Source organism: Rhinopithecus roxellana, chromosome 8 (assembly GCF_007565055.1).
Source record: "Rhinopithecus roxellana isolate Shanxi Qingling chromosome 8, ASM756505v1, whole genome shotgun sequence".
Taxonomy (NCBI): domain Eukaryota; kingdom Metazoa; phylum Chordata; class Mammalia; order Primates; family Cercopithecidae; genus Rhinopithecus; species Rhinopithecus roxellana.
Window position 1 is genome coordinate 130,157,495 of NC_044556.1, and position 26,128 is coordinate 130,183,622.

Sequence of the window (26,128 nt, forward strand, 5' to 3'; positions counted from 1 at the left end):
GGGTTAGATAACAAGGGCAACATCCTTTGGGACTAAAGGTTTGGTTGTCTCCCTTGGAGGGCTCTGTGTGGAAGCGGAGGAGGGTGGGATGGCCGTACCAGCAGCACTGCATCACCAGCAGGTGTTGCCAGCGGTTTTGTCTTATTTCTGCTGGCTGTGCAGAGTGACTGCCAGAGTTGTCTCTTGCAGGCTGGAGGAGATTGATGGATTCTTTGCAAGAAACAAGGAAGAGTACCTGGCCCTGATCTTTGAAAAGGGAGGCTCCTACCTGGGTAGAGAGGTGAGCTGCCCTGAAGTTCCCTGCAATTCCTGGATAGCCATGGAGAGAGCCCCAGTTTGGGAAGAGGGCTTTTCCTGCCAATTCTAGGGTGATGGCTGCCTGGGTCTTTTAGCCTAGCATTGGCCTGACCTCTGCTGGGAGCCATGGGAAGTGCAGGGGCTGGACCTTCGCATTTAAAACCCTTTCTGTTTATTCTTATCTCCTTCGTGGAAACCAAATATAACACCTGCTGTTATTGAGCATTGGACCAGATTGCTGACACATGTAGCTGCTAATTCCCAAAATTAATGAAGGTGATCAAATAGAATGCTCAAGATCACACAGCTAGTAACTTGGTAGAAGAAGGCTTTGAACCAGGTCCGTCTGGCTCCAAAGCCAATGTTGTTTCCATAATGTCCCACCCCATGGGATTGGAGTGAACTATTTGGAAGGGAGGGAGCATTAGCGATGCACTAGCCCCACCGGAGGAAATGGGGTCCTTTACCCAGGTGCTGCTCTGTCTCATGTGGGGTGTCTGTGAGCCATCTCCCTGGCGCTTCCGGCTGCACTGCCCTGTCTAGAGAGCAGGGATGTTTACGTTTCTTCATAGTATTGTTGGGAGAGTCAAATGCAGCAGTTTATGTAAAGGGCCTGGATTGCAGCTGACACATAGTAGGTGCTTTATAAAGATTCATTCCTCTCGCCTAACGCAGAGAGCTCACCATTCTGCCATTGGTTCATGGACTTCTCCGTAGTCCATTTGTGAGCTTTTCCCAGCTGCAAAGGTGGGATGTGCCAGTGCACGGGAGATGCTCCAAGGCAGTGCAGGGAGACAGGCATGAGAGTAGACATGAAATTAAACTGCCCTGTCGGCCTGAGTGATTTTGCTGCTGAAACTCATCAAGCATAGCTGAGAGTCTGAGCTGAAGCCGGATGCTGTCTCCAGGCCTCTCAGCCCTGAGAGGGGAGGCACAGGGGTTAGGGAGGGGAAAGACAGCTTGGCTGAAGGAGTGCCTGACCCTCTGGGGTCCCAGTTCATGCCTGGGGTCATGCGTGTTACGTAGAGGTGATAAATTGTAATTGGAATCAGTTCTTCTCCCTCCCCTTCCACCACAGTCCCTTGAGTACCTACAGGCAGGGGTCCCAGTGGTTGGAGCCAAGTGCCCCGTGTCCACACAGGGGTGCTCAGCATGGGATCAGTGACTAAGGGCCCAGGTTCTGGAGTCACACTAAGCTGGGATTTGTAGCACAGTTCAGACATAGGCAAGCCGTGTGAGCTGGAGGCATGGTTTCACTTCTAAGCCTCCGTTTCTCCAGCTACAAGATAGGAGCTTTATTTATTTATTTTGATTTTTTTGAGATGGAGTTTCACTCTTGTTGCCCAGGCTGGAATGCAGTGGCACTGTCTTGGCTCACTGCAACCTCCACCTCCCAGGTTCAAGCGTTTTTCCTTCCTCAGCCTCCCAAGTAACTGGGATTACAAGCGTGTGCCACCATGCCTTGCTAATGTTGTATTTTCAGTAGAGACGGGGTTTCACCATTTTGATCAGGCTGGTTCTCAAACTCCTGACCTCAGGTCATCTGCCCACCTCGGCCTCCCAAAGTGCTGGGATTACAGAAGTGAGCCACTGAGCCCAACCAGAGCTTTATTTTTATTATTATTTTGAGACAGAGTCTCGCTCTGTCGCCCAGACTGGATGGAGTGCAGTGGCGTGATCTCGGCTCACTGCAAGCTCCACCTCCCGGATTCACGCCATTCTCCTGCCTCAGCCTCCCCAGTAGCTGGGACTACAGGTGTCCGCCACCACGCCAGGCTAATTTTTTTTGTATTTTTTAGTAGAGACGGGGTTTCACCGTGTTGGTGAGGAAGGTCTCGATCTCCTGACCTCGTGATCCGCCCGCCTCAGCCTCCCAAAGTGCTGGGATAACAGGCGTGAGCCACCAAGCCCGGCCTGGGAGCTTTTTTTTTTTTTTTTTTTTTTTTTTTTTTTTTTTTTTTTGAGGCAGAGTCTCGCTCTGTCGCCCAGGCTGGAGTGCAGTGGCCGGATCTCAGCTCACTGCAAGCTCCGCCTCCCGGGTTCATGCCATTCTCCTGCCTCAGCCTCCTGAGTAGCTGGGACTACAGGCACCCGCCACCCCGCCCGGCTAGTTTTTGTATTTTAATAGAGACGGGGTTTCACCGTGTTAGCCAGGATGGTCTCGATCTCCTGACCTCGTGATCCGCCCGTCTCGGCCTCCCAAAGTGCTGGGATTACAGGCTTGAGCCACCGCGCCCGGCCGGGAGCTTTATTTTTAAGTAAACACTTATGTACCTACTATGTGCTAGTCACTGTTACAGCATTTTAGTAAAATTAACCCCTTCCATTCTCAGAACGGCCCCCCTGAGGTTGGTGGTATTATTATTGTTGTTGTTGTTATTTTGCAAGTAAGGAAATTGGGTCAGGTAGTGGTTCGGTGCAGTGGCGCCAGGATTCCAATGCAGGCGACCGTAGTGTACAGCGCCGCATCTCTTAGTCTCCTGAGAATAGTTGCTATTTCAGTGTTTTTCTGAAGATAAATGAGGCGATCTGTGTGGATACTACGTGATACCTACACAATACATGTTAGCTAGTGCTTTCTCTTATTTCTTTCTAAAAAAAAATGATGACTGAGAAGTGTATTTTTCTAATTTGGAGTCTAGATAGGAAGCTTTATAAATATAAGAATAAAGGCTAGGGGGCGCCACCTGCTCCATGGTGAGGCGTGAGAGGTCAGTAACAGAAGCTCGTGCCTGCCATTTGCAGATGGCCTGATTATGCTCAGAACTTCTCTTCCCATTTCTAATGTGGAGACATTGTCATTCTCAACAAGGCCTCTTGTTGCCTTCAGAGAGCCCCACGTTAAGAAACGTTTTCAGATCTTATAACTATACACATGGACCAAAGGGCGCCTCTGACTGCTGCATATACTGGGCTCAGAGTTAGCCTGCTGTTTAGAAGTTTACCCAGTTCCAAAGGTTTATTTTGTTTGTATCTTAACCATGAAATTTGTTACCATATGTATTTGGACGCAATAAAATCACAGTTCTTTAAACATCTGTGACTCAAGCTTCCATAAGGAAGACTGCTCTTGCCCCAACAATTGATATTTCAAACAAACAATGATTAGTAATTTCTAAAGGGATATTTTCCTTTTAGAAAAATGTTATGAGAAGGCCCTAGGGAATCCTGGACATCAGAGAGCAGTCAGATCTTGGGGTGTGAAGGTCTTAAGGACAAGAACGTGCTGGCTCAGTACAAAAAACAAACAAGAACTAAAATGAAACCACATTTTATTGTGCTTTTTACAAATTGCTTTCATTAGAAAGAAAATGCTACCCAGTTGGGACTGTGGTAGGAGATTAAAGCGTGTGTGGTGTGCACAGCTTCAAGGCCTCCCCTCCTGGGCGGTGGTTGGCACTTGTTACTTACCGGCTAGCTGCCGTTGATGGCGAGTGTCTCTCGTGCATCACTGTGGCCCACTGTTTGCGGGTTTAGAGTCTGGAAGGAGCACAGCTGCCATCTGGGTGCCTTCACAGGGCACCGAGCTGAGACTCAGCCCTGGCTCCCTCCACCCAGTGGCCTGGCCCCCAGATGTCCTGCTGTCCCTGCAGGTGGCTCTGGACCTGTCCCAGCACAAAGGCGTGATGGTGCGCAGGGTGCTGAACACAGAGGCCGATGTGGTGAGAAAGTTTGGTGTCACTGACTTCCCCTCTTGCTATTTGCTGTTCCGGAACGGCTCTGTCTCCCGAGTCCCCGTGTGAGTATCCTGTCTCCTGGCGTCCCCTCTTCTCCCTCCCTGTGCTCATCCTTCCTTCTTGCCCAGAGGGGCTGCCCACCTTTCACAATGGCTAACATGTTCTTTCTGAGGAGTCCCCCACAGGAGAAACTGCAGTCTGCTGTCTGCGGGGCCAGTGCCTCCACCGTCAGGAGCCTGGGCCTGGAACCCTGACCCTGCTCCGCAGCTCAGAGACCTCAGAGGCCTCAGCCCGCCCCACGCAGTGTTGTCTGCACCCCCTTTATGTCCCCACCACAGCCCTGGCCTTCTTCCCCACCCTCTTCTGTTCGCAGGCAGACTCATTGGCAGGCCACAGGCCCAGCAAGCACTCAAATATGCTTGACCCTCCCTCCCTTTGGTTTTCTAATTGCAGAAAAGTTCATTAGCAGCCAGACAATAGCGAGTTCCAAAATGCCGAGAGAAAACAATCAGGCCGGCCTCAGCCCCTCTGCCAGGCTCCCACTGCTGAATGGCCCGTTAATGGCACCAGATGGTGCCTTGGTGCCCTCCCTGGGCAGATGATTGATGTTAGCCAGGCCCTGCAGGCAGGAGCGTTGGGCCAGGGAGGCAAGGCTTGCCTGTGGTGCCTGGTGAGGTGCTCCTCGGGGCCCTCGGTGCCGACCCACACGGTGCCGGGCAGGGTGGCCACTCGGCCTCACCCTGGCCCAAGTCACCTGCTAGAGGGCCCAGGAGGCACGATGCCACCGAGGACAGGGAGGTGCTCACTTTCCGGGCGGGCCCAGAAAGTGCCAGTGCTGGTGGGGAGAGAAGGCATTGTCTCCTCTCTCAGAGTTGGTGGAGGGGAAAATTGTTTGTGACGATGCTGCCTCCCGAGCCATCTGCTCACTAAGAAACCCTGGGCCAGGATGGTGGAGTGGAAGGAAGCCGTGCGTCCCATGCCAGCTCCCCCGGGGCAGCCGTCATGCTGCTGCTGGGCCTGGCGTCTCTCTCTGCAGGGGCCATAGCTGTGGATTAGAAAGGATATGTGCTCAGGAGGTATCTCCTGCCCTAGAGGACTCCTCCCTGTCAGAAAAAAGAAAGAAACCAAAAGGACTGTAAAAAGATTTAGAGAATTCTGAGGCTGTTTGTCATTGTTGGTACCTGTTTTTTTTAAAAATCCGTATCAAACTCCCTGGACTTCCTAGGGTGTAATGTCACTCACAGTACCACAGGGCGGGCTTATGGAAGGGCAGCTGCCATTTTGAACCTCGGGGTCCTTGGGGAAGGGAGTCACACCCTGCCGTTCCTGTCCATGGGCACCAGGCTGTCCTGTGCCTCTCCATGCCCTACCTGGAGCCAGAGGGCCACTGGGGGAATTCTCAGGCCCAATTGCCTTACCAGGTGAGGTTTGACATCAGGCTGGTGTCAAAGAGGCTTTCCAGAGCATGTGCAGTGATTAGAAAGGTTAAAGCGAGGCCTGGGTGTCATCTTCTGGCCTCACAGAGGGCAAGGTGGAATCTCATTCATATATTTAATAAACCTTCTGTCTGATGAGCCACGCTGCTTCCTCTTCTGACCTTGGTTAGCTCTAATCTTGTTCTCTGCACCCACTGCCTCTCCTCCCTGGTTCTGTGCCCTCACAGGCTCATGGAATCCAGGTCCTTTTATACCGCTTACCTGCAGAGGCTCTCGGGACTCACCAGGGAGGCTGCCCAGACCACAGTTGCACCAACCACTGCTAACAAGATAGCTCCCACTGTTTGGAAATTTGCAGATCGGTAAGGCCACACCCGGCTCTCCTCACATCTTCTCCCTCCTCTGATCACAGACCACCACACCTTCACACCCACACCCTCTTGCTCATTCTTCTTCCTTGTCATACGCTTAGTGTGTACATTCTGAGCCAGGCTGTCCCCCACCCTGGGGGCTGGACATGCTCAGGGGCCTTCGATGTGTGGGAGCGGCATTTAGCTGTGGTCCCACTGGTGTCTGTTGCGGGACTAGGGCTGACTGTGGGGAATGCTGGCTGGCACTGCCAGCCATCCTTCACGAGGCAATGAACACCTTCCATGCCCATGCTCCTTCAGCTTAACTCTACTCACAGACAGGGAATCTGCATGGAAGGACACTCTGAGGCCTCCAGACCAACTTCCCATCCAAGCAGTTATTTCTGCAGTCAATATTTTTGAGTACTCACTATGTGCTAGGCACTGTGGATGCAGATATGTACAGGCAGACACAGTCCCTGCTTGTGCAGACCCTACGGCATCCCTTCTAGGAAGGCACCCAAGCTCGCTTGAATGCCTGTGGTGTCAGTGAGCTCACTGTCTTTTCAGGTCTCTTGTGTGTGTGTCCACAATCGTAAGCATGAGAGCGCTGCTCTTCTCTCTGAGGCTCCTTGGCTTTTCTGTTGTGCTTGGGCAGTGAGACAGAGCTGTAGACCTCCTGCACTGGTACCAGCTGCATACCAGGTGGAAACGTCTGATGAGGTTTCTCAGAGCTGGTCAGGACGTCGCCCCTCACAAGGGGATGCATGAGACAGTGGGGGAAAGGTGATGGCAAGAAGGACTTTGCATCTTAGCATGAGGGACTTTAAGGGTGGAAAGTGCCAAATGGAGAGACTTTTAGTAGATCAAGGGAGAAGGAGAGAGTGAGAGATGATGTGATCATTACGATCATTCCGTCGTTATGAATGATCATTGTAATCATTCAGTCATTATGATTATGCAAACCACTGACGTACTTGTAATAGCTTGGGCTGGTGTATGTGGCAGGCTCTGTGCTGGGCACCTTCCATGTGTTACCTCATTCAGTCATGGGGCCACTTCTGGAGGCAGGGCACATGAATGGAGAGGTAAACTGAGGCCCAAGGACACCAAAGTGGAGCACAGAGGAGACCTTGCCCTGAGGGAGAGCATAGGCAGCCACAGTGCGTACGCCGTTAGTTGACCTTATTGGCTCTTTCCAACCTCAGGAGGTAGCAGGGGCAGGAGCGAGTCATGTGTTTTACAGGTGAGGTGACTGAGGCCCAGGAAAGTCAACTGAGTTGCCCAAGCTCACAGAACTAGCTCACGGTCAAACTGAGGCCAGAACCCAGGTCTCAAGAGACAGGGGAAGAGGCAGCCAACTTTCCTGGCCCCTGCCATCTGAACCCTGAGCCTGGACCCCAGCATGATGGGCCCGGGGCAGAGCAGCCAGCATGGAGCCTCTGTCCCTTCCCTGAGGGCTGCGGAGAGGTGCGAGATGGGCCCATCTGAGACGTGAGGTCTAGCAGCTGTGAGCACATCAGCCCTGAAAGAAACACAGGCCCTGCTTTCCCTGCTGCCCCCAGTGCCCCCAGCCCCCATTTCCCAGCCTTGGTGGGCAGCTAAACCCTGGACTTTCAGAGAGGGCCCAGTTTTTCCAGACCATGTCATGTGTTTGAACCTGCTGGTCTGATTGTGTCTAGTGGGCTTGGCTCAGAGCTGTCCTGAGGAGTGAGTTGCGGGAGGGGCTGGCTGTGGGCTTGTAGAGAGAAAACTCCTACTCCCTGCCAGGAGCTGCTGAGAGTTTTTTACATTTGTGTTTTTATTTGATCTTCTCAGCAGCTTACCTGTGAGCAATGTGTTGTTATTCATATCTTACAGAGGAGGAATTGAGGCTCAGAAAAATTAGGTTATTTACCCAAGGTCACACAGCACATTTCTGGCAGAAACCAGTGGTAACTTACAAGACTGTGACCATCAGCAGTACCCCTCCTCTTCTCTCCCTTTAGCCCTGGATGCTCCTTGCAGCCCCTGCACCATGGTTAATACCCCTTTCTCTCTCTCCCTCCCTCTGGGTCCTCAGCTCCAAGATCTACATGGCTGACCTGGAATCTGCACTGCACTACATCCTGCGGATAGAAGTGGGCAGGTTCCCGGTCCTGGAAGGGCAGCGTCTGGTGGCCCTGAAAAAGTTTGTGGCAGTGCTGGCCAAGGTGAGCAGGGCCATGGCCTCCCTTGTCTGTGCAATTCCACAGATGGTCAGTGTGCATTCCTGTAAGCTGGGCACCCCATCAGCCCCTCCCTCCAGAAGCCCATGGTCTGGCTGGACACCTGGACCCACAGCTCTCCCTGTCCACCATAGTTGCTACCCTCCAGCCTCAGCCATACCCCACACCAGTCGCACAGTGCCAAGGACAACCCTGCCGCATGCAGCAGTGTGGGTGGGACACAGGGCCCGTGCTTCCCACCTGGGGATATTTCCAGCTGATTCGGCAACTGTGGCTCTGCCTGCCTGAGTCCTCAGTCAGAGCCCCAGTGTGGCTTCCCACCCCTTGCCGTGGTCAGTGGAAAAGCAGGACCCCAAGGACACCCTAGCGAAGGAGAGGATGCTCTTCTGATACTCCTTGCTTTCCTCCCAGTCTGACCCAATCTCTGGCCCTGGCCATGCCTTCCTTATTCCTTTATAGTTTGCCCGGCTACTCCACAAAGGGTAATTCCTATTTATTGAGGACCTGATGTTTGTCTAGGATTTAATCCTCTTAACTACTTTGTGAGGTGGGTGGTTTATTTTGTCCACCCCGATTTAAGAGGCCCAGGGAGCTCAAGTGCCATGCCTTCATTCTGCCAGCCCGGAGGTGTTCTAGTCAGGCCTTGAGCCTGTACTCCTTCCTCTCTGAAGGTGAGAGGTGGGTGCCACTCCCTCTCTGCCCCCTTCCCTTTGGTTCCAGATCCTGGCCGGCGCATCCCTGCTGGAAACCCGGGACTCTGCTGCTCAGTACTGCTGAGTCAGATGTGGCTGTGGGCGCTTCGGGTTTGGCTGTGGGCTCAGCCTCCCTTGGCCCTGGGGCCCGGATCTGAGCCCGCCCTCCTCAGTGCGGGTCTGCAGGAAGCTGGGGCTGCCCTCAGGGTAATTTATGCCTCTCCTTGGGAACTTTCTGCCAGCCCGATCTCTTCTTTCCACCTCCTTGTCCTGACCCCCTGGCTTGGTTACATGCATGCATGGTGACACAGAGGGCCTGACAGGGACGTTTCAGCCTAAGGTAGGACAGTCATTGGCCCCTCACAGAAGTCCCATGCAGAAGGAGCCTTGTTCTTCAGTCCATTGCCATAATAAAGACCTTTCCTCCAAGGCTGAGAGCTGTTTGGTCTTCACAGTGCAGAGACCTGGGGTTGTCAGCCTAGAGACTCAGAGGGGAAAAGTCCAGAACGGTCCCATGTACGGTCCCTCCTCCTGACCCATGAGGGAGAGCCCCCAGCATGCTTTCCCGGCATGCCTCAGACACCCCACCACCCTAGTCCGGTACCCTCCAAAGGAGTCACCCCAGTAAGATCGGCTTGTATACCGCTCGCATCTCTCAGCGGTGCTCAAACCTGCTACTTTCTTTGTCCCCAGTGGGGCTGTTTGCAGCCAGTATGGGGGGAAGAATGAGATACAGGTCCCTGAGCTGGGTAGAGGCTTAAGCATCACCCTCTCCGTGCTTGCTGAGTCTCCGCCTTCAGCAAGGGCTGGGAATGAGCCTGAGATGAAGATGCCTGTAGGGCCTCAGAGAGGGCAGGGCTGGCAGTGGGGTGTAGGACAGAGGGAGCCGGGGATGCCCAGCAGTAGCAGTGGAGGCACCTGGGGCACAGGCCTGGAGACCCTCTGTTTGGGTTTTGCCCGCACATCCCCTGGGGTCCGTGGAGTATTCTGGTCCTTGCCGTGCTTGGGTAGCTTCTTCCTGAAGAGTAGTATCCTAGCAGCTACCGCTTCCTCAGCCCTGCCAGTGCCTGCAGTGTTCTTTGTATATTAGCTCCTCATCTGGTTTCTCAGAGCAGACTCCACAGGCTTCTAGTGTGATCTCCGTTTCATAGAAGGTGAAACAAAGCCCCAGAGAGCTAAAGCACCTTGCCAGAGTCCTCCAGCTGGTGAGGGGCTGGGCAGGGAGCCACACCCACTCGCATCCAGCCCATGCCCATTACCACCGAGTGCCCGGTGCTCGCAGGCCCTAACACCTAAGGATGCGAGCGCACACTCTGCTGGCTCCCCTTGGCGAGCTGCCAGCCCTGCAGGTGCCCGGTCAGTCAGGAGGCCCTCTACATGTCCTGGCTGTGCCCTCCTACCCTGCCTCTCCCGGCCCGTGCTCCCTCCTGTGAGCAGCTGGCGGGAGCGGCCACTGGGTGGCGTGTGGGCGCCAGAGTTTCTTTGCTCCCAGTTGTCCAGAGCTCCTTAATTCATCCTTCCTTCTGGCACTGTCGCCTTAGAAGGGGAAGTTTCCAAGTTGGGATGATGGCGAAGGTCAGTGAGAAGTGCTGACTTCAAGCTGTAAATTTGTGTGTGAGTCCCAGAGGCCCGCGTGGGCTCACCAGGAGGGCGCGTGTCAAAGCATGGTCTTTTCCGGCCACTTCTCACTCTGGGGGAAGGTGTCCAGCCCAACGTTTGATAGGACTATTTAATGGCTTTCTCAGAGGAATGGATCTGTTAGCAGGTTTTCCTGTTTAGTTACCATTCATATCTCCAGTACCCTTCTCTCAAATGTTTGTCTTCGCTGTGAGTTTCTCAGGGTCCTCATCCCCTCAGCCAGCCTTGTGGTTTTATCTGACCAGCTCGCTACTGCGCCCCTCTTTCTCCTGCCCTCCTCCCCTTGTGCTGTGCATGTGCACGCACACACACACACATACACACATACACACATACATCCTCCTCCCGGGAGTCCTTGTGGTTTTAAAGTGCTGATACTAATCAGATTTGAGTTGACTTATTGTCAGAGTAGCTTTTCATGCTCCTCAGAGACCACTGGGAGTTACCATCAAGATCTGGATCTTGGCTTTGAGCCCCTGGCCTGGCTGGTCCTCATTGGCAGCCCATGGAATCCAAATGAAAGGTCTCGTGCCCACCTAACCCAGCTGGCCAGTCAGTTGGCAAGTCAGCTCTATCTAAGGACCACCCAAAGACAGGACTGTGTGGCCCAGGGCTCCCAGCAGCCCTGGCAAGGGGCACAAGTGCTCCAGCCTTCCTCCCAGTGGTGGCACATGGTTGGGGGATGCTGCACAGGAGCCTGAGGGGTGAGAGAGGGAGACTTCCAGGACCCCACCCCACTTAGCACCTTCCCTTCCCCATCTTCTAGCCTTACCAGGTGTCCCAGAGCAAAGGTAGTACAGAAGTCACATTTGTGTCTTAGTTAGAATGTTTTCCTGGTGGTTTTGGAACTTTCCACAATCCCCCCCACTCCCCCCCGCGCCCCCCCCGCCCCTCCAGCCTGCTTCTGCATAGCTTCCTACCATCTGCAGGACGGGGAACTTGGGGAATTGCTTTCCACTCTCCAGCTTCCGCTTGTTCCTCCCCACAGTATTTCCCTGGCCGGCCCTTAGTCCAGAACTTCCTGCACTCCGTGAATGAATGGCTCAAGAGGCAGAAGAGAAATAAAATTCCCTACAGTTTCTTTAAAACTGCCCTGGATGACAGGAAAGAGGTGAGTATGGGAAGCAAATAAAGATCTCTCCATCTTTCATATTTATGAGAGTGCAAGGGGTTAACCCTGTTATCTCCAACCTCCTTCGCCAGTTTGCACCAGGGAGTCAGTGATCTTGGTTGGGTCCTTCCATTAATAATTAATAAATGACTATTGATTGAGCTGTCTATGCACACATCTCATTTAATCCTCATAACGTTAGTGGAAGGTAGATATTCTCCCCATTTAGCAGATGAAGAAACAGTACTTTGAAGAGGTTAAGCAACTTGTCTGGGATCACGCAGCCAGTAAGTGTTTGGGCTGGGATGAAAACTTGGTGAGACACCTGTGCTGCCTCTTAGCGTGGGTTGCTGCTCAGCATGGCCTTCCTGGCCCTCTCCAGGGCACCTTCTGGGCTCCTGCTCATGCTGCTGTTTGCAAAAGTGGGTCACTGCAGCCAGCAGAGGTGTAAATCCTAATAGACTTATAGGGTGTCAAATCTCGAAGGGACCTCAGAAATAACCCCCTTGTTTTACTGCTGGGGAAGGTGAGGCTAGAACAGAATGCAACTTGATCTGGGTCACAGCTTTTTAGGTCTGCTGCTGCTTCAGTGGGTGGAGCTGGTAAAAGAGAAATGCCACCTTTGAGGTGATAGACTGAGGGACCTCATTTGTCTTAGGGCTCTGTCTCCTAGAAGCTTCTCTCTCTGCCTCTCGCATCCTTTTCGTTCTCCATATGTGCACTCACACTCGTGTGTCCCTTAGGGTGCTGTTCTTGCCAAGAAGGTGAACTGGATTGGCTGCCAGGGGAGTGAGCCACATTTCCGGGGCTTTCCCTGCTCCCTGTGGGTCCTCTTCCACTTCTTGACTGTGCAGGCAGCTCAGCAAAATGTAGATCACTCACAGGAAGCAGGTACGTCCAGGGTCTGTTCACCCCACTGTGCCTCCGATCCTGCTCTGTTCGACCCTCCAAGGGGAGAGGGAGCAGGGCATCTCCCTTGAATTGCCCCACTGGCTCCCGACTGCCAGAGGATGGGGAGAGTCAGTCTTGGGCCTCCGGCAGGACTGCTGTATCTGCAGGTAGCCCCACATGGCCAGAATAGCACCGATCCCAGGAGGGAACAGACTTTGGGAATTCACCCAGTCCTATCCTCAGCCCCAGAAGCTCTGGGGCTGAGGCCTCTCCTTGGCTTTCTCCGGGCTTATAGTTTGCTTTGCTTTCAGTCTTCATGAAAAATTTGTGATTCTGTTTTTTTATACTCTTAACAAAGAAAGAAACGTGTATTTCACAGTTTACATAGCTGACACATAGCAGGCACTTTGAGCAATTTTATTGCGCTTCCCACTGGAAAACAATTTCCTGGGGGAAGTTGGGGAAACACATTTCCCCCACTGCCTCGTATTGTCCACAAACTGCACCACCATCCTCTCTGGCCACGCTGCCCCACACCTGCTTTTGAAGACTGAAAGGATGCACATCCAATTCAATCTACACATCCACACTGATTCAGGAAATCAGGTTTATATCAGGCTGTGACTTGGCTTGGAGGATAGATACATGGGTGAAAAGGGTGACAGTGCCTGCTCTTGGTGGACCTCTAGTGTGAGGCTCGGGGACAGAGAGGCCTGCAGTGCACCAGGGCTGGGGCCATGGCAGAGAGAAGGATGTGGGGGTGAAGAGAGGGTGGGCTCGACGCCATTGGGAAGGGGCCCCAGGCCTCACGGGATGAGTTGAGGGGTGATGGGTGAGTAGGGATTCTGCCACGAATGGAGCATCCCAGCAGAGGGAGCAGCCTGTGCAGAGCCCCACGAATCAGAGGAACTGCCAGACAGTGGTGTGGGAAGCCAGTGTGTATGGAGCCTCTCCACCATGCCGTGTGGCACTGCAGGTGCTGGGGACACAGCAGCATATGGGACAGGTCCCTGTCCCCCCAGGGCCAGTATCTGAGTGGCAGGAGACGGACACAGAGGGATGGTTTCAGCCATGATGACGAACGCAGAGGAAGACAAAGCACAGCAGTGCCGGAGCGGGTGCTGTCTGAAGAGGGGTCTGGGGAAGGCTTCCCTGTGGAGGGCCCGGTGCTGGAACCCAGGTGGAGAGAAGGAGGCAGTGTGGGACATCTGGGAAGAGAGCCTCCCAGGCTGTATTGGTGTCCTTGGACTGTGCTGACGAATGTCAGGCTAGGGCTCAGAAAGTAGACGTTTGTTGTCTCAGTTCTGGAGACTGAAGTGCAAGGCAGAGGTCTCGGGGCTGGTTTCTTCAAGCCTCTCTCCTTGGCTGGGCGGCGGTCATCATCTCCCTGTGTCTCCATGCAGTTGTCCCTCTCCCAATCCATGTCCAAATTCCTCTTCCTGCAAGGACACCAGTCCTGTTGGATTAAGACCCACCCAAATGACCTCATTTTACCTTCATTACCTCTTTAAAGACCCTGTCTCCAAATACAGCCACATTCTGAGAGGTTGGGGATTAGGGCTTCAATGTAGGAATTTGGAGGGACATAATTGGGCCCATAGCACAGGCCAGGGAGCAGCAGGTGCAGAGGACAAGCCTGGTGTGTGGGCAGCACCGAAAGAAGGCTGCTGTGACCGGAGGGAGGGAGGCAAGGCTGCAGAGAGAGGCCGGGGATAGAGGTGAGCACTCAAGGGCTCAGAGGCCTTGGTGAGGGCAGGGTTTGGAGGTTGGTGTTGGCATTTTGAGAAGCCACTGGAGAGTAACGGAAGTACAGACGGTTGACACTTTAGAAAGGTGGAGGATGGGCCCCTGTGGGGCAGGGGGAGGCAGGGCGGCCGAGGAGGGAGCTGCGGAGCTCGCCCAGCAGTGGTGGTGGGGCCTGGACTAGGGTTGTCAGTGTGTTCCTGGAGGAAGTGGTCAGATTTGGGGATATATTAAAGGCAGAGCTGAGGGACTTACTGATAGATTGGAGGAAGGGTATGTGGGAAGCAGGACTCAGGTGGACTCCCGGGTTGTGGGGCCTGAGCCTCTGGTGGATGACGGTCCTGTAAGCTGAGGAGTCAGGGGCTCGAGGTGGGAGGGTGGAATCAATGGCCCACTTTGTGTCAATAGACCTCCCAATGGAGGTGTGCACAGCTGAGTCTGGAGTTCCAGGGAGAGGTCTGGGATAGAGAGATCAGCTTTTAGTCGTTAGTAGCATCAGAGCTCAAGCCATGGGACTGGATGAGCTCCCTAGTAGGGAGGTAGAGAAGAGTGCTGAGGACTGAGCCCTGAGCATCAAACCGCCAGCAAAGGAGGCTGAAAGGAAGAGGCCATGGTGATTTCAGGGGGGCCCAGAGTCCAGTGTTTCAAACAGAGGTGTAGTCATTGGGGCCAGGGCTGCTGGAGGTGGCGCAAGATGAGGACATCTCTAGCAAGGGCTGTGTCAGTGGCGTAGTGGAGGTAATGGCCTGGTTGGATTTGGCTGAAGAGAGACCAGGAGGCAAAATTCTGGAGATAGTGAGCAGGAACTGGGGTGTGACTGGGTTAGAGGGAACTTCTTTATGATCATCCTTTTCCCCAGTTGGAATGATCCCTTATCAGGGGAGAAATGGATGACACAGTAAAGAAAGAAAACATTAACGAGAGTGAAATCCTGGAGGAGGTGAGGAGTGGGGCAGCCCGAACAGCAGCGGAGACAGAGGCTGAGACTGCCGGGGCCGTGTAGTGAGGCCTTGTGGTGGGGAGGTGGGCACCTGTGCTGGATGCGGAAGACCAAGCTGAGAAGGCAGAGGAGAGAGAGAGGCAGGCATGGACTGCTGTGGGTCTCACCTTGCCAGGAGTGACAAAAGAGTAAGGGTGTCAATGTCCTGCTGCATGGAGGGGTAAAAGCGGGAGATTGGCTTCTAAAGGCCGGGGAGGTTTGCGGTAGGAAGGAGTGAGCTTGGAGGCAGGCACCAGCAGCCCTGGAGCCTGAGGGTGAAGGACTTAGGAGGGGCATGTTTGAGTAGGAGTGGTGTCTTCGGCGGGGAGCCTGGTTTCAGTTAGAGCAAGAAAGTGGGGCTGGTTAACAGGCCTTTGCTCATGCCAGTCCAGAGGGCCCAGTGGGTGGGCGGGGTGGGGGGAGTGGAAGGGGAAAGCGAGGAGAGAGGGAGACAGATTACGGCATGCGCAGGCCAGGTCCAAGCCAGAGGGAGGTGAGGCATGGTGGAAGCAAGTCAGACAGGCAGCATGAGTGGGCAGGGAGGAGGGGCCTGGGGCTAGGGCGTGGCCCTGTGGCCCCTGCTGGCCTCTCCCACCAGTGTCACAAAGAGCCCGAGTGTCCTGCCAAAGAGTGTGGACTTTATCCTGGGTGTGAGTGACAAGCGCCCAGGTGAGTGGCAGGGAAGGGGATCCAGGTTTAGGAGTTTAAGGGGGATGGGGTCTCCTGTAAAGTGACCCTGGCAGGTAGAGAAGTAGACAAGGGGACACTGGGCCTCTGCTGGCATAGGCTGGGGTGTGTGGCACCTGTGCAGGGGTGGCCACAGCAGGGTGGGGGACAGCAGGGTGGCTTGGGGAGGCAACGGCTGTGGGACTGGCAGCCTGAAGGGCTGGTGCATGGCGTCTCCTCTCCCCTGTAGCCAAGGCCCAGGAGGTCCTCCCAGCCATCCGAGGCTATGTGCACTACTTCTTTGGCTGCCGAGACTGCGCTGGCCACTTTGAGCAGATGGCTGCTGCCTCCATGCACCGGGTGGGGAGTCCCAACGCCGCTGTCCTCTGGCTCTGGTCTAGCCACAACAGGGTCAACGCTCGCCTTGCAGGTAAGGAAGGGCCATCCCTAAGGCTGGAGTCACCTGTGGGAGACGACAGGGTGAGGATACGTTGGAGTCTTAGGCCAAAAGTTGGGGAAGGGACGCTCATTGTCCCCTCAGTCACAGCCCAGCCCTGTTAACCAGTGCCAGTATCATCAGCCCCATTTTCGAGATGAGGAAACCAAGGCTTTAACACTGTAAGACCCTGGTCTTCCCATGCCGTTGCTCACTTTCCCTGCTCTAGGGCCCCTCTCTAGCCTGCTGGGGTCCCTCTCCCGCCTCCCCTGCTCTGCCTTCTGGCTGTTGGCCCCTTACTCAAACTGCTAGGGTGGAGGGAGCTGGGGTTCTCTCTCCCTGGGAAGGGTCTGATGAGAGAAGGGGCTGGAGGAGACCAGGTCCTTCCTGGAAATACCAGGTACCGGCTCCAGGAGGGAGCCTTGCCCTCTGCGTTCCCTCATTACGGTGCTTCCTTTTCCTTCCGCGCAGGAGTCTGATGGCTCTAACAGGCAAACACATTAAACTCCAGGGAGCTGGGTGGGGAAGGAGCCATCTGTGGACAGGAGGCAGCCTGTGTGTCGGGAGAGAGTGGTGCACGTGGCTGTGACAGCCTCCCAGGGGCGGGAGACCAGGGCGGAGCCGAGGTTAAAGGAGCTGAATGGAGCAGGTGGTGGTGCAGGCGCAGGCACTTGGTTGTGGCCTCCTGGGGCCTCCTATCTAACTTTGAAAGGAAGACACGTGCCTATCTTCTCCTTCCCCCTGCCCCACCCCACCCCTGCCACCAAATGCTCCATTTGACCCTTCAGCCCCTTGACCTCATCAGGCTCCCAGCTGCTGCTGGAGGGCCAGGAGCTGGGCCCTCTCCCTGAGGGGCCAGAAGCAGGGTGGTTCCCTCCCCTCTCTGATGGGGTCCTTTCAGAAGAAACTGAGAATTACCAGGCACAAGCTGAGAGCCCCCTCCACAAGGCCTGATCACTATGACTCATGACTGGACCCTCCACTCTGCTTGTTGCACCTCCCCAAAATAACCATTCTGACTTGCTTGCCACTTGCTGCTGCTGCTGCTCCTGCTTCCTTGTAGTCAACAACTTGTCCCCCTATTAAAACCTTTAGGAGAGGTGCTTCTACAGAAGGGATGGGCTGATGCATTCCCTGGGCAACACTGCGTGAGGGGCTGGTGGCCATGGCCCACCCTCTGGGACTCATCCAGAGGTTGCCTAGAGGGCTGGCCCCATCTGGGGTACCAACAGCCTGCAGCCCCAGCAGCATCCTGACTCTTCCAAGTACCCCTCAGGTCTCCCCCAAACTACCCCTTGGAGCCCACCCCTACCCCAGAGGGCTGCTGCTGGGTAAAGGCAAGGATTGCCATGAGCGGCTGACTCTTGCTCTAAAACACATTTTCTGTTGAATTGACAAAGTAACCTATTTGCGCAGTTTGTAATTTGGAAAATGTAGGAAAAAGGCAAAAAAAGACAAACATGAGCCGACCAACCAAAGACTGCAAAACAGATTAAAGTGAGTATTCTTGGCCAGGCGCGGTGGCTCAAGCCTGTAATCCCAGCACTTTGGGAGGCCGAGACGGGCGGATCACGAGGTCAGGAGATCAAGACCATCCTGGCTAACACGGTGAAACCCCGTCTCTACTAAAAAATATTAAAAAAACTAGCTGGTCGTGGTGGCAGGCGCCTGTAGTCCTAGCTACTCTGGAGGCTGAGGCAGGAGAATGGTGTAAACCCGGGAGGCGGAGCTTGCAGTGAGCTGAGATCGTGCCACTGCGCTCCAGCCTGGGCGACAGAGCGAGACTCCGTCTCAAAAAAAAAAAAAAAAACAATGAGTATTTTTGCCCTTTTCCATGTCTGGTTCTGGGATACAAGCTGGTTGTAAAGTCCACAAAGCAGGACAGTGGGTCTGGCCAACAGTGGGAAGTGACTGAGATGGCGCTCTTCATGCTTCCCCGGAAGACCAGGGAGGGCCGGGGCTGAGGGGTAGGTGGATCCGCCTCCTCCAGGCTGCCATCTGTTGAGGTCCCACTGTGGGCTAGTGCTTGTCATCTGTATTTCCTCATTTCCCATTGTCTGGGAGGGCAGTGGCAAGCCCTTTCTGCAGACGAGGAAGCTGCCGTTCTGAGTGGAGGAGTGTGGTCTGGGCTTTTGGGTGGGACTGATGTCACCACCAGCCTATGTTTGCTTCCCTCTGTAGGTGCCCCCAGCGAGGACCCCCAGTTCCCCAAGGTGCAGTGGCCGCCCCGTGAACTTTGTTCTGCCTGCCACAATGAACGCCTGGATGTGCCCGTGTGGGACGTGGAAGCCACCCTTCGCTTCCTCAAGGCCCACTTCTCCCCCAGCAACATCATCCTGGACTTCCCTGCAGCTGGGTCAGCCGCCCGGAGGGAGGCGCAGAATGTGGCAGCCGCCCCAGAGCTGGCCATGGGATCCCTGGAGCTGGAAGGCCGGAATTCAACTCTGGACCCTGGGAAGCCTGAGATGATGAAGTCCCCCGCAAACACCACTCCAGATGTGCCAGTGGAGAGACCTGAGGCAAGTCGCCCCCCGAAGCTGCGCCCTGGCCTCGGAGCTGCACCAGGCCAGGAGCCTCCTGAGCACATGGCAGAGCTTCAGAGGAAGGAGCGGGAGCAGCCACGTGGGCAGTGGCACTTGAGCAAGCGAGACACAGGGGCTGCATTGCTGGCCGAGTCCCGGGCTGAGAAGAACCACCTCTGGGGCCCTTCGGAGGTCAGGCGCGTGGGCCGCAGCTCCAAGCAGCTGGTCGACATCCCTGAGGGCCAGCTGGAGGCCCGAGCTGGGCGGGGCCGAGGCCAGTGGCTGCAGGTGCTGGGAGGGGGCTTCTCCCACCTGGACATCAGCCTCTGTGTGGGGCTCTACTCCCTGTCCTTCATGGGCCTGCTGGCCATGTACACCTACTTCCGGGCCAAGATAAGGGCCCTGAAGGGCCATGTTGGCCACCCTGCAGCCTGAACCACCTGGGGAGGAGGCGGGAGAGGGAGCTGCCATCTGTTAGGCTCCTCGAGCCCCGTGACCCCGTTCCCTCCCCTCCCACCCCTTGCTCCTTGTCTGGCCTAGAAGTGTGGGAAATTCAGGAAAACCAGTTGCTCCAGTGAAGCTTCTTGGGGCTGCTAGGACAGAGAGCTCCTTTGACACAAAAGACAGGAGCAGGGTCCAGGTTCCCCTGCTGCGCAGGGAGGGCAGCCCCGGGCAGCAGGCGAAGGGCAGCTCAGTCCCTGGCCTCTCAGCACCACATTCCTGTTTTTCAGCTTATTTGAAGTCCTGCCTCATTCTCACTGGAGCCTCAGTCTCTCCTGCTTGGTCTTGGCCCTAAATTGGGGCAAGTGAAGCCAGAGGAGGGTGCCCCGAGCTGGGTGGGCTGGAATGGAACTCCTCACTAGCTGCTGGGCTCCGCCCACCCTGCTCCCTTCCGGACAATGAAGAAGCCTTGCACCCTGGGAGGAAGGACCACCCCGAGCCCTCTGTGCCTGGCCAGCCTCCAGCTCCTCAGACCTCCTGGGTGGGGTTTGGCTTCAGGGTGGGGTTTAGAAGCTTCTGGAAGTCGTGCTGGTCTCCCAGGTGAGGCATGGCTTCATGGTTGCTGGGCTGTAGGGTGAGTGGCTTGCTTGGCGGGGCCTGATGAGTTGGTGGCATGGGAAGGATGTGGGTCTCTAGTGCCTTGGCCCTGGCTTAGCTGCAGGAGAAGATGGGGGCTTTCGCTTCTGCCCGTTGAGCTCTGCCCCCTCTGAGCCTGGTCTTTTGTCCTTTTTTATTTTGGTCTCTAAGATAAATGTTCATCTTTGGAGGTTGCTGGGTAGAAGCTAGGGAGGGAGTGTCTTCTCTCTCCAGGTTTCACCTTCCAGTGTGCAGAAGTTAGAAGGGTCTGAGGGAGGGGGCAGTGCCTTACACATGCTTGATTCCCACGCTACCCACTGCTTGGGAGGCGTGTGGAATAAATTATTTTTGTTAAGGCAAGCATTGGTGTGTTCTTTAACTTGCTATTTTGGAGACCTAGTGTCCAGGTCTGGACAGAGTGTACGGAGACCAGCCCCACCTGGAATGCAGCCAGACTCGATGTCCTTCAGCACACATGGCTCCTGGCCACAGACTGCCCATAGAGCTGTCTGCACCCAGACTCCACGGCCTCCTCATGCACGGGGACAGGCCTCTGGATGTGCAGCCTTGCCACCTGCTGCCCCAATCCTCCCTGAGAGCTCCTGCCTCAACGCCCTGGGCCGGCGAGGGAGGAGCCTGTCTGCACCTGCCTACTTCCAGCTCCTCCAGGAAGGAAGGGCTTGTTTGTCAGAGCTGCAGGGCTGGCCACTCGGTGGGGAGGAGTCAGCCAGGATTAGAGAGCCTGCCCCTAATCCGGCCTGCTGGGTTTTACAAGGATCAGAGCCGCAGATAATGAACCTCATTAAGGGGGAGCAGGAGCCTCAATCCGATTTGAGGTTTTCTCTTTGACATCTTCACTCTGCTCAGATGGCCTGGGCGCTATGTGGAGCAGGTGGGTGGGATGCCAAGGCCGCTCCCGCTATGGGGCAGCTGGGGAGGGGGAGGGACGGCAGTCTCCCTGCATGTTTCCCTGGACCCCTTTAGTTGCAGTGCCTTGCTGGGCTCCTGGGGTGGATTCCCTCTTTGTGCCCCTGCTCCAGGCACCCACTGGCTCCATCCTCCTGGTTGTGCTCTGCACCTCCTGCTCCCCTGGGCTGGCCCTGACTGGGGGCCTGAGAGACAGACGGGAACCCACGATCAGGAGGCAACCCTGGCCTGCAGGAGGGAGACAGAGGCTCCCAGGGCCGGTGCCCTGTGTGCCCACTGGACCAAGGCCACTGAATAAGCCTGTCCCTCACCCCCTAAGGGCTCCCTGCCCAATGCCAAGTGCGGGGGATTTCTGTCAGCAAGTCCTGTGGCTCCAGTGACCTTATTTCTAAAGCCAAACTCAGTCACCTAGAATTAGGTGGATTCTAGGTTGGAAACGCTGTCACAGCAACCCGGGCAGCACAGTGTGTAGCCCACTCTCCAGGCCCACGAAGTGGTGTGGACCTCCCACCTCACAGCTGCCTCTGGCAGCCGAGCCTCTTTTCGCCGGGCCCCAGCCCCGCTGGTTGATAAACGGGTGGGCCTCCTTAGCAGCACGGCTGCCTTTCACCTTGATTTCCCTAGGGCTCTCCACAGCATCGACAAACTAGCCTCGCCCGCCAGCTGGGCCCTCCCCCACCCAGTCTGTCAGGCTGGGAGCTGGGGCCTGCTGAGTCTGGAATGCCCTTCTAGAAGGCTTCTCTAGAGGCTCCCCTGGCAAGAGAGGGTCCCAAGGGGAGCCCTGCAAAGCAAAGGCTCCTTGTCTGGGGCAGGACAGAGAATCTCGCCTGTCTGGTGTGTTAACCTACTGGGGGCTCAGGAACAATTTCCTCAAGGAGACAGTGGCATGGAGCTTTGAAAGATGAGTAGGTGTTAGCAAGGAAATAAGGAGGAGCAAGGGTTATGGGCAGAGGAGAAAGCACTTGCCAAGTCAGCAAAGAAAAATAAAATTCAAGAAATTCTAATACAAACTTTTAAAAAATGTTATTAAGGATCTTCACAGTGCTGCACTGGGCTAGAAACAAGCTGGAACAGAGATGTGGTCCCTGCTGCTGTGAGGCTTCCCTTCTAGAGGCAAGGACAGGTTATGATGAGGGCTCTGAAGGATAGAGACCAAGCAGGGAGGGTGTTGGGGAGGCTTCTACGAGACCTGAAGGATGGGAAGCCAGGAAGTGGGAGGGGTGGGGATCGAGGCTGGAGGGGCCACAGGGCAGGTATAGAGGGACTGCAGCTCTGAGGGGCTGCTCCATGCAGCATGCTTGGAGGTCCAAGAGGGGCAGCCCCACCTTGGGCCAGGCTCCTCTCCAGCAGCCTTGGTATGGGGTGGGGGCAGGAAGACCCCTGATGCAGCCCGTCCTCTGGGTATGGGGGTGGAGGATAGGGCTCCGGGGACCCAGCCAGCCTTGACCCTGGAGGAAAGTCAGGTGGGCTCAGAGGGAGCCCTCAAATCTGGGCCCTGGGTCAGGGTGGGGGTCAAGTCCAGCCTTGAAGAGAATGGACTCTGGAATCTGACATCTGGGGTTGAATCCAGCTTCCAGCACTCACTAGCTATGTAACTTTGAGCAAGATAACTTATCCCCTTGTCCCCATGTGTCATTGGAGATAAACTACCCACCTACCAGATTGTTGTACCACGCTGGGCAAACAATAAGTGCTTAATAATGGTAGCCCACTGCTCATGTCGTGTCGTCTCCTGTCTTAATACTCGAAAATTCAAGAGGCCCTGTTGTGCTTGCAGGTGGCGGGGGGGGGGGGGGGGTGCCGTTCCCACAGGATATTCTGTGAAGAGTGTCCCTGGAGCTGTGCCTCCAGGTGGCAATCCCCAAGCCATCCCGGCAGGTACCATCGTCCAGAGTTGAACGAGGTGTTGAGTGGAAAATTCCTCCCCACTCCTATCTGCCACAGTAGTATAGATTTCCCTATAGGAGATGGGGCTCCTAAAATGCCTGAAATGTGTATGCTATTGGAGAGTTGATGTTTACGATTTATTGAACTTTGCCCTCATTTAAATCTCATTTAATCCTCCAACAACGCAAGATGAAGAAGCTGAGGCTTAAAGAGATTAAGAAACATCCTATCCCCTTTACTCTCACCAAAATAAATACATTTGCCCTATTCTCCCAAATGGTGAGAAGTAGATCTAGGACTTGACCCCAGACCCCACCCTGCTCAACCCTGGAGCTGCAATCTCTACACCTCACACATATGATTCTGTTTCATGTCCTGTTCCAGACTTGCCCAAGACTGTGATGGTGCTGGGTGCCAACCCTTCTTCCCTCCAACAGTGGCATTAACCACTGTTGTGTGTTGGTGTCAGGGAGCGGGGGCACCCTGAAAGAATCCACCTTTTCTAGAGCTCTCTCTCCATTCCCTACATTGAGGCCAAAGTGCCCTGTCTCGGGTCCTTGTTTTTAGGCCTGGTTGTTGAAGGAGGGCAAGAGACCAGGTTCATTCTCCCAGCCCTGCCACCAACCAGTTGGGTGTGACCTTGGCTCAGCTCAATCTGTGAAATGGGGGCTACAGACTTAGAGTTTCCGGGTCCCTGCTAAGTTCCTCTCCCTCTCCTGGGATTCCCATCCATGTATTGCCAGCTCCATGTAGAATGGAGAGGAGAGGTTCTTCCTGCAGGGCCTTACCGGAGAAAAGGATTCTTGGCCAAAGGAAACCACAGCCTGTAAGATCAATATCCTGTGAGAGGGGCGAGCGAGCTCACACCAGCCTGACGGTCTTGGGCAGAGCACCCCAAAGGCCTCTGCAGCCCCATCACTGCCTCATTCTCCCTCAGGTGCCAGGGAAGCTCCAGGGTGGGCCCAGTATCCTTCACAGCATCCCTCCTCTTCCCCTTCAACACCCCTTTCACTCCGCCCTCCACCTCCTCTGAAAGGAAAGGCTGCTCCTTGGGCAGGGCGATAGATTCCCACCCCTAGCTTTAAGAACTAAACCAAGCTTCAAGAAGAGCAATTTAATCTTCATACCTGACTCCTTGTCCCTCCTCAGGCATGCTATTGTGCAGGACAGAGCCCTGGCTTCTCCTGAGTGTCACACCTGGCCTCTCACCCTTGCTTTCCCTTTCTCTGCTGCCCTCGAGGGTCATTCACACCCAAGAGGGAAAGAAGTTGCCCTCTCATCCCTTCCTCTCCCACCCTGGGCCTCTGCCCTCTGCCTGGCCCCAGAAGCACAGTCTTCTCCATAGAGAGGGGCCAGGCCATGGGACCCCGGTTTCTGGGGTCTCAGTGACACAGTTCACTGTTTGCTGCAGAGGAGGCCCGCACTCACAGCCTTGGCCTCTGCCCTGCAGAAGAATTCCCCGTAACTCACCAATGGCCGTGGGAGCCAGTGGCCTCGGCGAGGCTCAGCTGGACTGCATACCTGCCAGCCGAGTCTCTCTGGCCCCATCACTCCAGGTTTCACTGCTGCCCGGAGGGGTTGGGCCAGGCCTGGGTCACAGTGGAAGAGAGTCTGGAAGTTACAAGGCAGAGGAGGAGACCTCTGCCAATGTGAGAGAACAAAGTTAAGGGGCAGTCCCATGGGGGCATTGACCGTAGGTGAGGAGGACTCGGGGAACATCTACAGACTCTAGGGCTAGGGTGAGATCCTCCTGATAGCGCTGGTAGCTCCAGCTGCTGCTTTGGCAAGACTTGGTCGTCTCTATACTGAGAGAGCAAAAGCTCTTTTCCTGGGGCTGCACATTCTTCCATAGGAAAGTGGGCTTCAGGTGCTGCCTATTAAACCTCCTCCCTCCCCTGCTGCGATGCTTTGATGCCTTTCACCTCTGTCTGCCTGTGAGCCTCTGCCCACCACAGAAGAGCAGCTCATATTTGGAAGGGGCTAAAATTTTTACCTAGTTTGAATCTGCTCTGCAATGTCCCCATCAAGTTCTTAACCATCCCAGTTTCCAATGGTCACAGAGTTTTGCCCTGGGGAGGGAGGAATTGCTTAGCAAATGATGTTGAGAATAGTGATTATTTGGGGGAAAATTCAGGTAAGATCTCACCTTCATACTATATACCAAAATACATCTCAGTAGGTTAGTAAACTAATGCAAAAAAAAAAAAAAAAGGGAAATATAATTGAATACTTCACTGTTTTTGAAAGCATGAAAACAATGGAAAATGCAGCTAATGTGAGTAATCCATCTACTTGACGTCACTTTTAAGAAATAAGGCTGGCCAGGCGCGGTGGCTCATGCCTGTAATCCCAGCACTTTGGGAGGCCAAGGCGGGCAGATCACGAGGTCAGGAGTTTGAGACCAGCTTGGCCAACATGGTGAAACCCCCATCTCTACTAAAAATGCAAAAATTACCCAGGCATTGTGACACACGTCTATAATCCCAACTACTCAGGAGGCTGAGGTAGGAGAATCACTTGAACCTGGGAGGCAGAGCTTGCAGTGAGCTGAGACCGCACCATTGCACTCCAACCTGGGCGACAGAGCAAGACTCCATCTCAAAAAAAAAAAAAAAAAAAAAGAAAAGAAAAAGGAAAAGAAAAGCTGCATATTTAAAAGCTGGGAAAATACATGCTGTAAGTATGACAAAGGGCTGTGACTCTTCTGCAACATACCATCTTAAGAATGAGCTAGGTTGGCCGGGCGTGGTGGCTCACGCCTGTAATCCCAGCACTTTGGGAGGCCGAGACGGGCGGATCACGAGGTCAGGAGATGGAGACCATCCTGGCCAACACGGTGAAACCCCATCTCTACCAAAAAAAAAAAAAAAACAAAAATCTAGTCTGGCGAGGTGGCAGGCGCCTGTAGTCCCAGCTACTTGGGAGGATGAGGCAGGAGAATGGCGTGAACCCGGGAGGCAGAGCTTGCAGTGAGCCCAGATCGCGCCACTGCACTCCAGCCTGGGCAACAGAGCGAGACTCCATCTCAAAAAAAAAAAAAAAGAGCTAGGTCTGCATTTATTGACCTGATAAAATGTCCAAGAAGGAGATATTTCTATTAACATAAGTTACTATTGTTATATATATGCTAATGTTTGTCTAGAAAAAGTCTAAAAAAATACACACCAAAATGTGAATAGCAGTTATATTTGGAAAGCAAGACTAGGATGGACTTAAGTCAGGGCTGGGACTAGAGCAAGCCAAGTGAGGTGCCAGGATGCAAAAGTTAAGGAGACACCTGTCCTCAGGGGCCCACAAGTGCAGAGCCCCCGACAGTGAGTGCCTCAGTAGCCTTGCCCTAGTCCTGGCTTTCACTTAAATATGTTTTTGTTTGTAATAAAATATTTCTTTTGGAAGGCAAAAAATAGGAAGGAAAATAAATAGAATTAAAGGACACTAAAGCCCGTTAAATAAAATTTGTAGGAGGCCACTGATTTGGCCTAGGCTCCTATGCTGTAGCCAGTAGACCAATATGGAGTCATTCATGCTAAATGAAACTAGTTAGGAGTATAGTCATATAGCAGGTGGCTAAGTGTCAATTACAGCAGCTGAG

At 54.5% G+C, this 26,128-nt stretch overlaps 1 protein-coding gene across 3 annotated transcripts in view; it reads left to right on the top strand.

Annotated features, from left to right (window-relative positions):
- Positions 1-20,083, top strand: part of QSOX1 (quiescin sulfhydryl oxidase 1) — a 43,973-nt gene extending 23,890 nt beyond the window's left edge. Inside the window, exons 5-13 of one of the 3 annotated variants that reach the window (XM_030935103.1) lie at positions 190-280; positions 3,891-4,036; positions 5,638-5,772; positions 7,823-7,952; positions 11,286-11,408; positions 12,152-12,299; positions 15,938-16,117; positions 18,305-18,837; positions 19,377-20,083. In XM_030935103.1, coding sequence (XP_030790963.1) covers positions 190-280; positions 3,891-4,036; positions 5,638-5,772; positions 7,823-7,952; positions 11,286-11,408; positions 12,152-12,299; positions 15,938-16,117; positions 18,305-18,837; positions 19,377-19,385 — 1,495 coding nt within the window. In that variant the 3' untranslated portion in view covers positions 19,386-20,083. Of the gene's footprint in view, positions 1-189; positions 281-3,890; positions 4,037-5,637; positions 5,773-7,822; positions 7,953-11,285; positions 11,409-12,151; positions 12,300-15,937; positions 16,118-18,304 lie in introns of all 3 variants that reach the window. The other 2 variants (XM_010375646.2, XM_010375647.2) reach the window with 2 other exon arrangements.
- Positions 20,084-26,128: the final 6,045 nt, after the last annotated feature.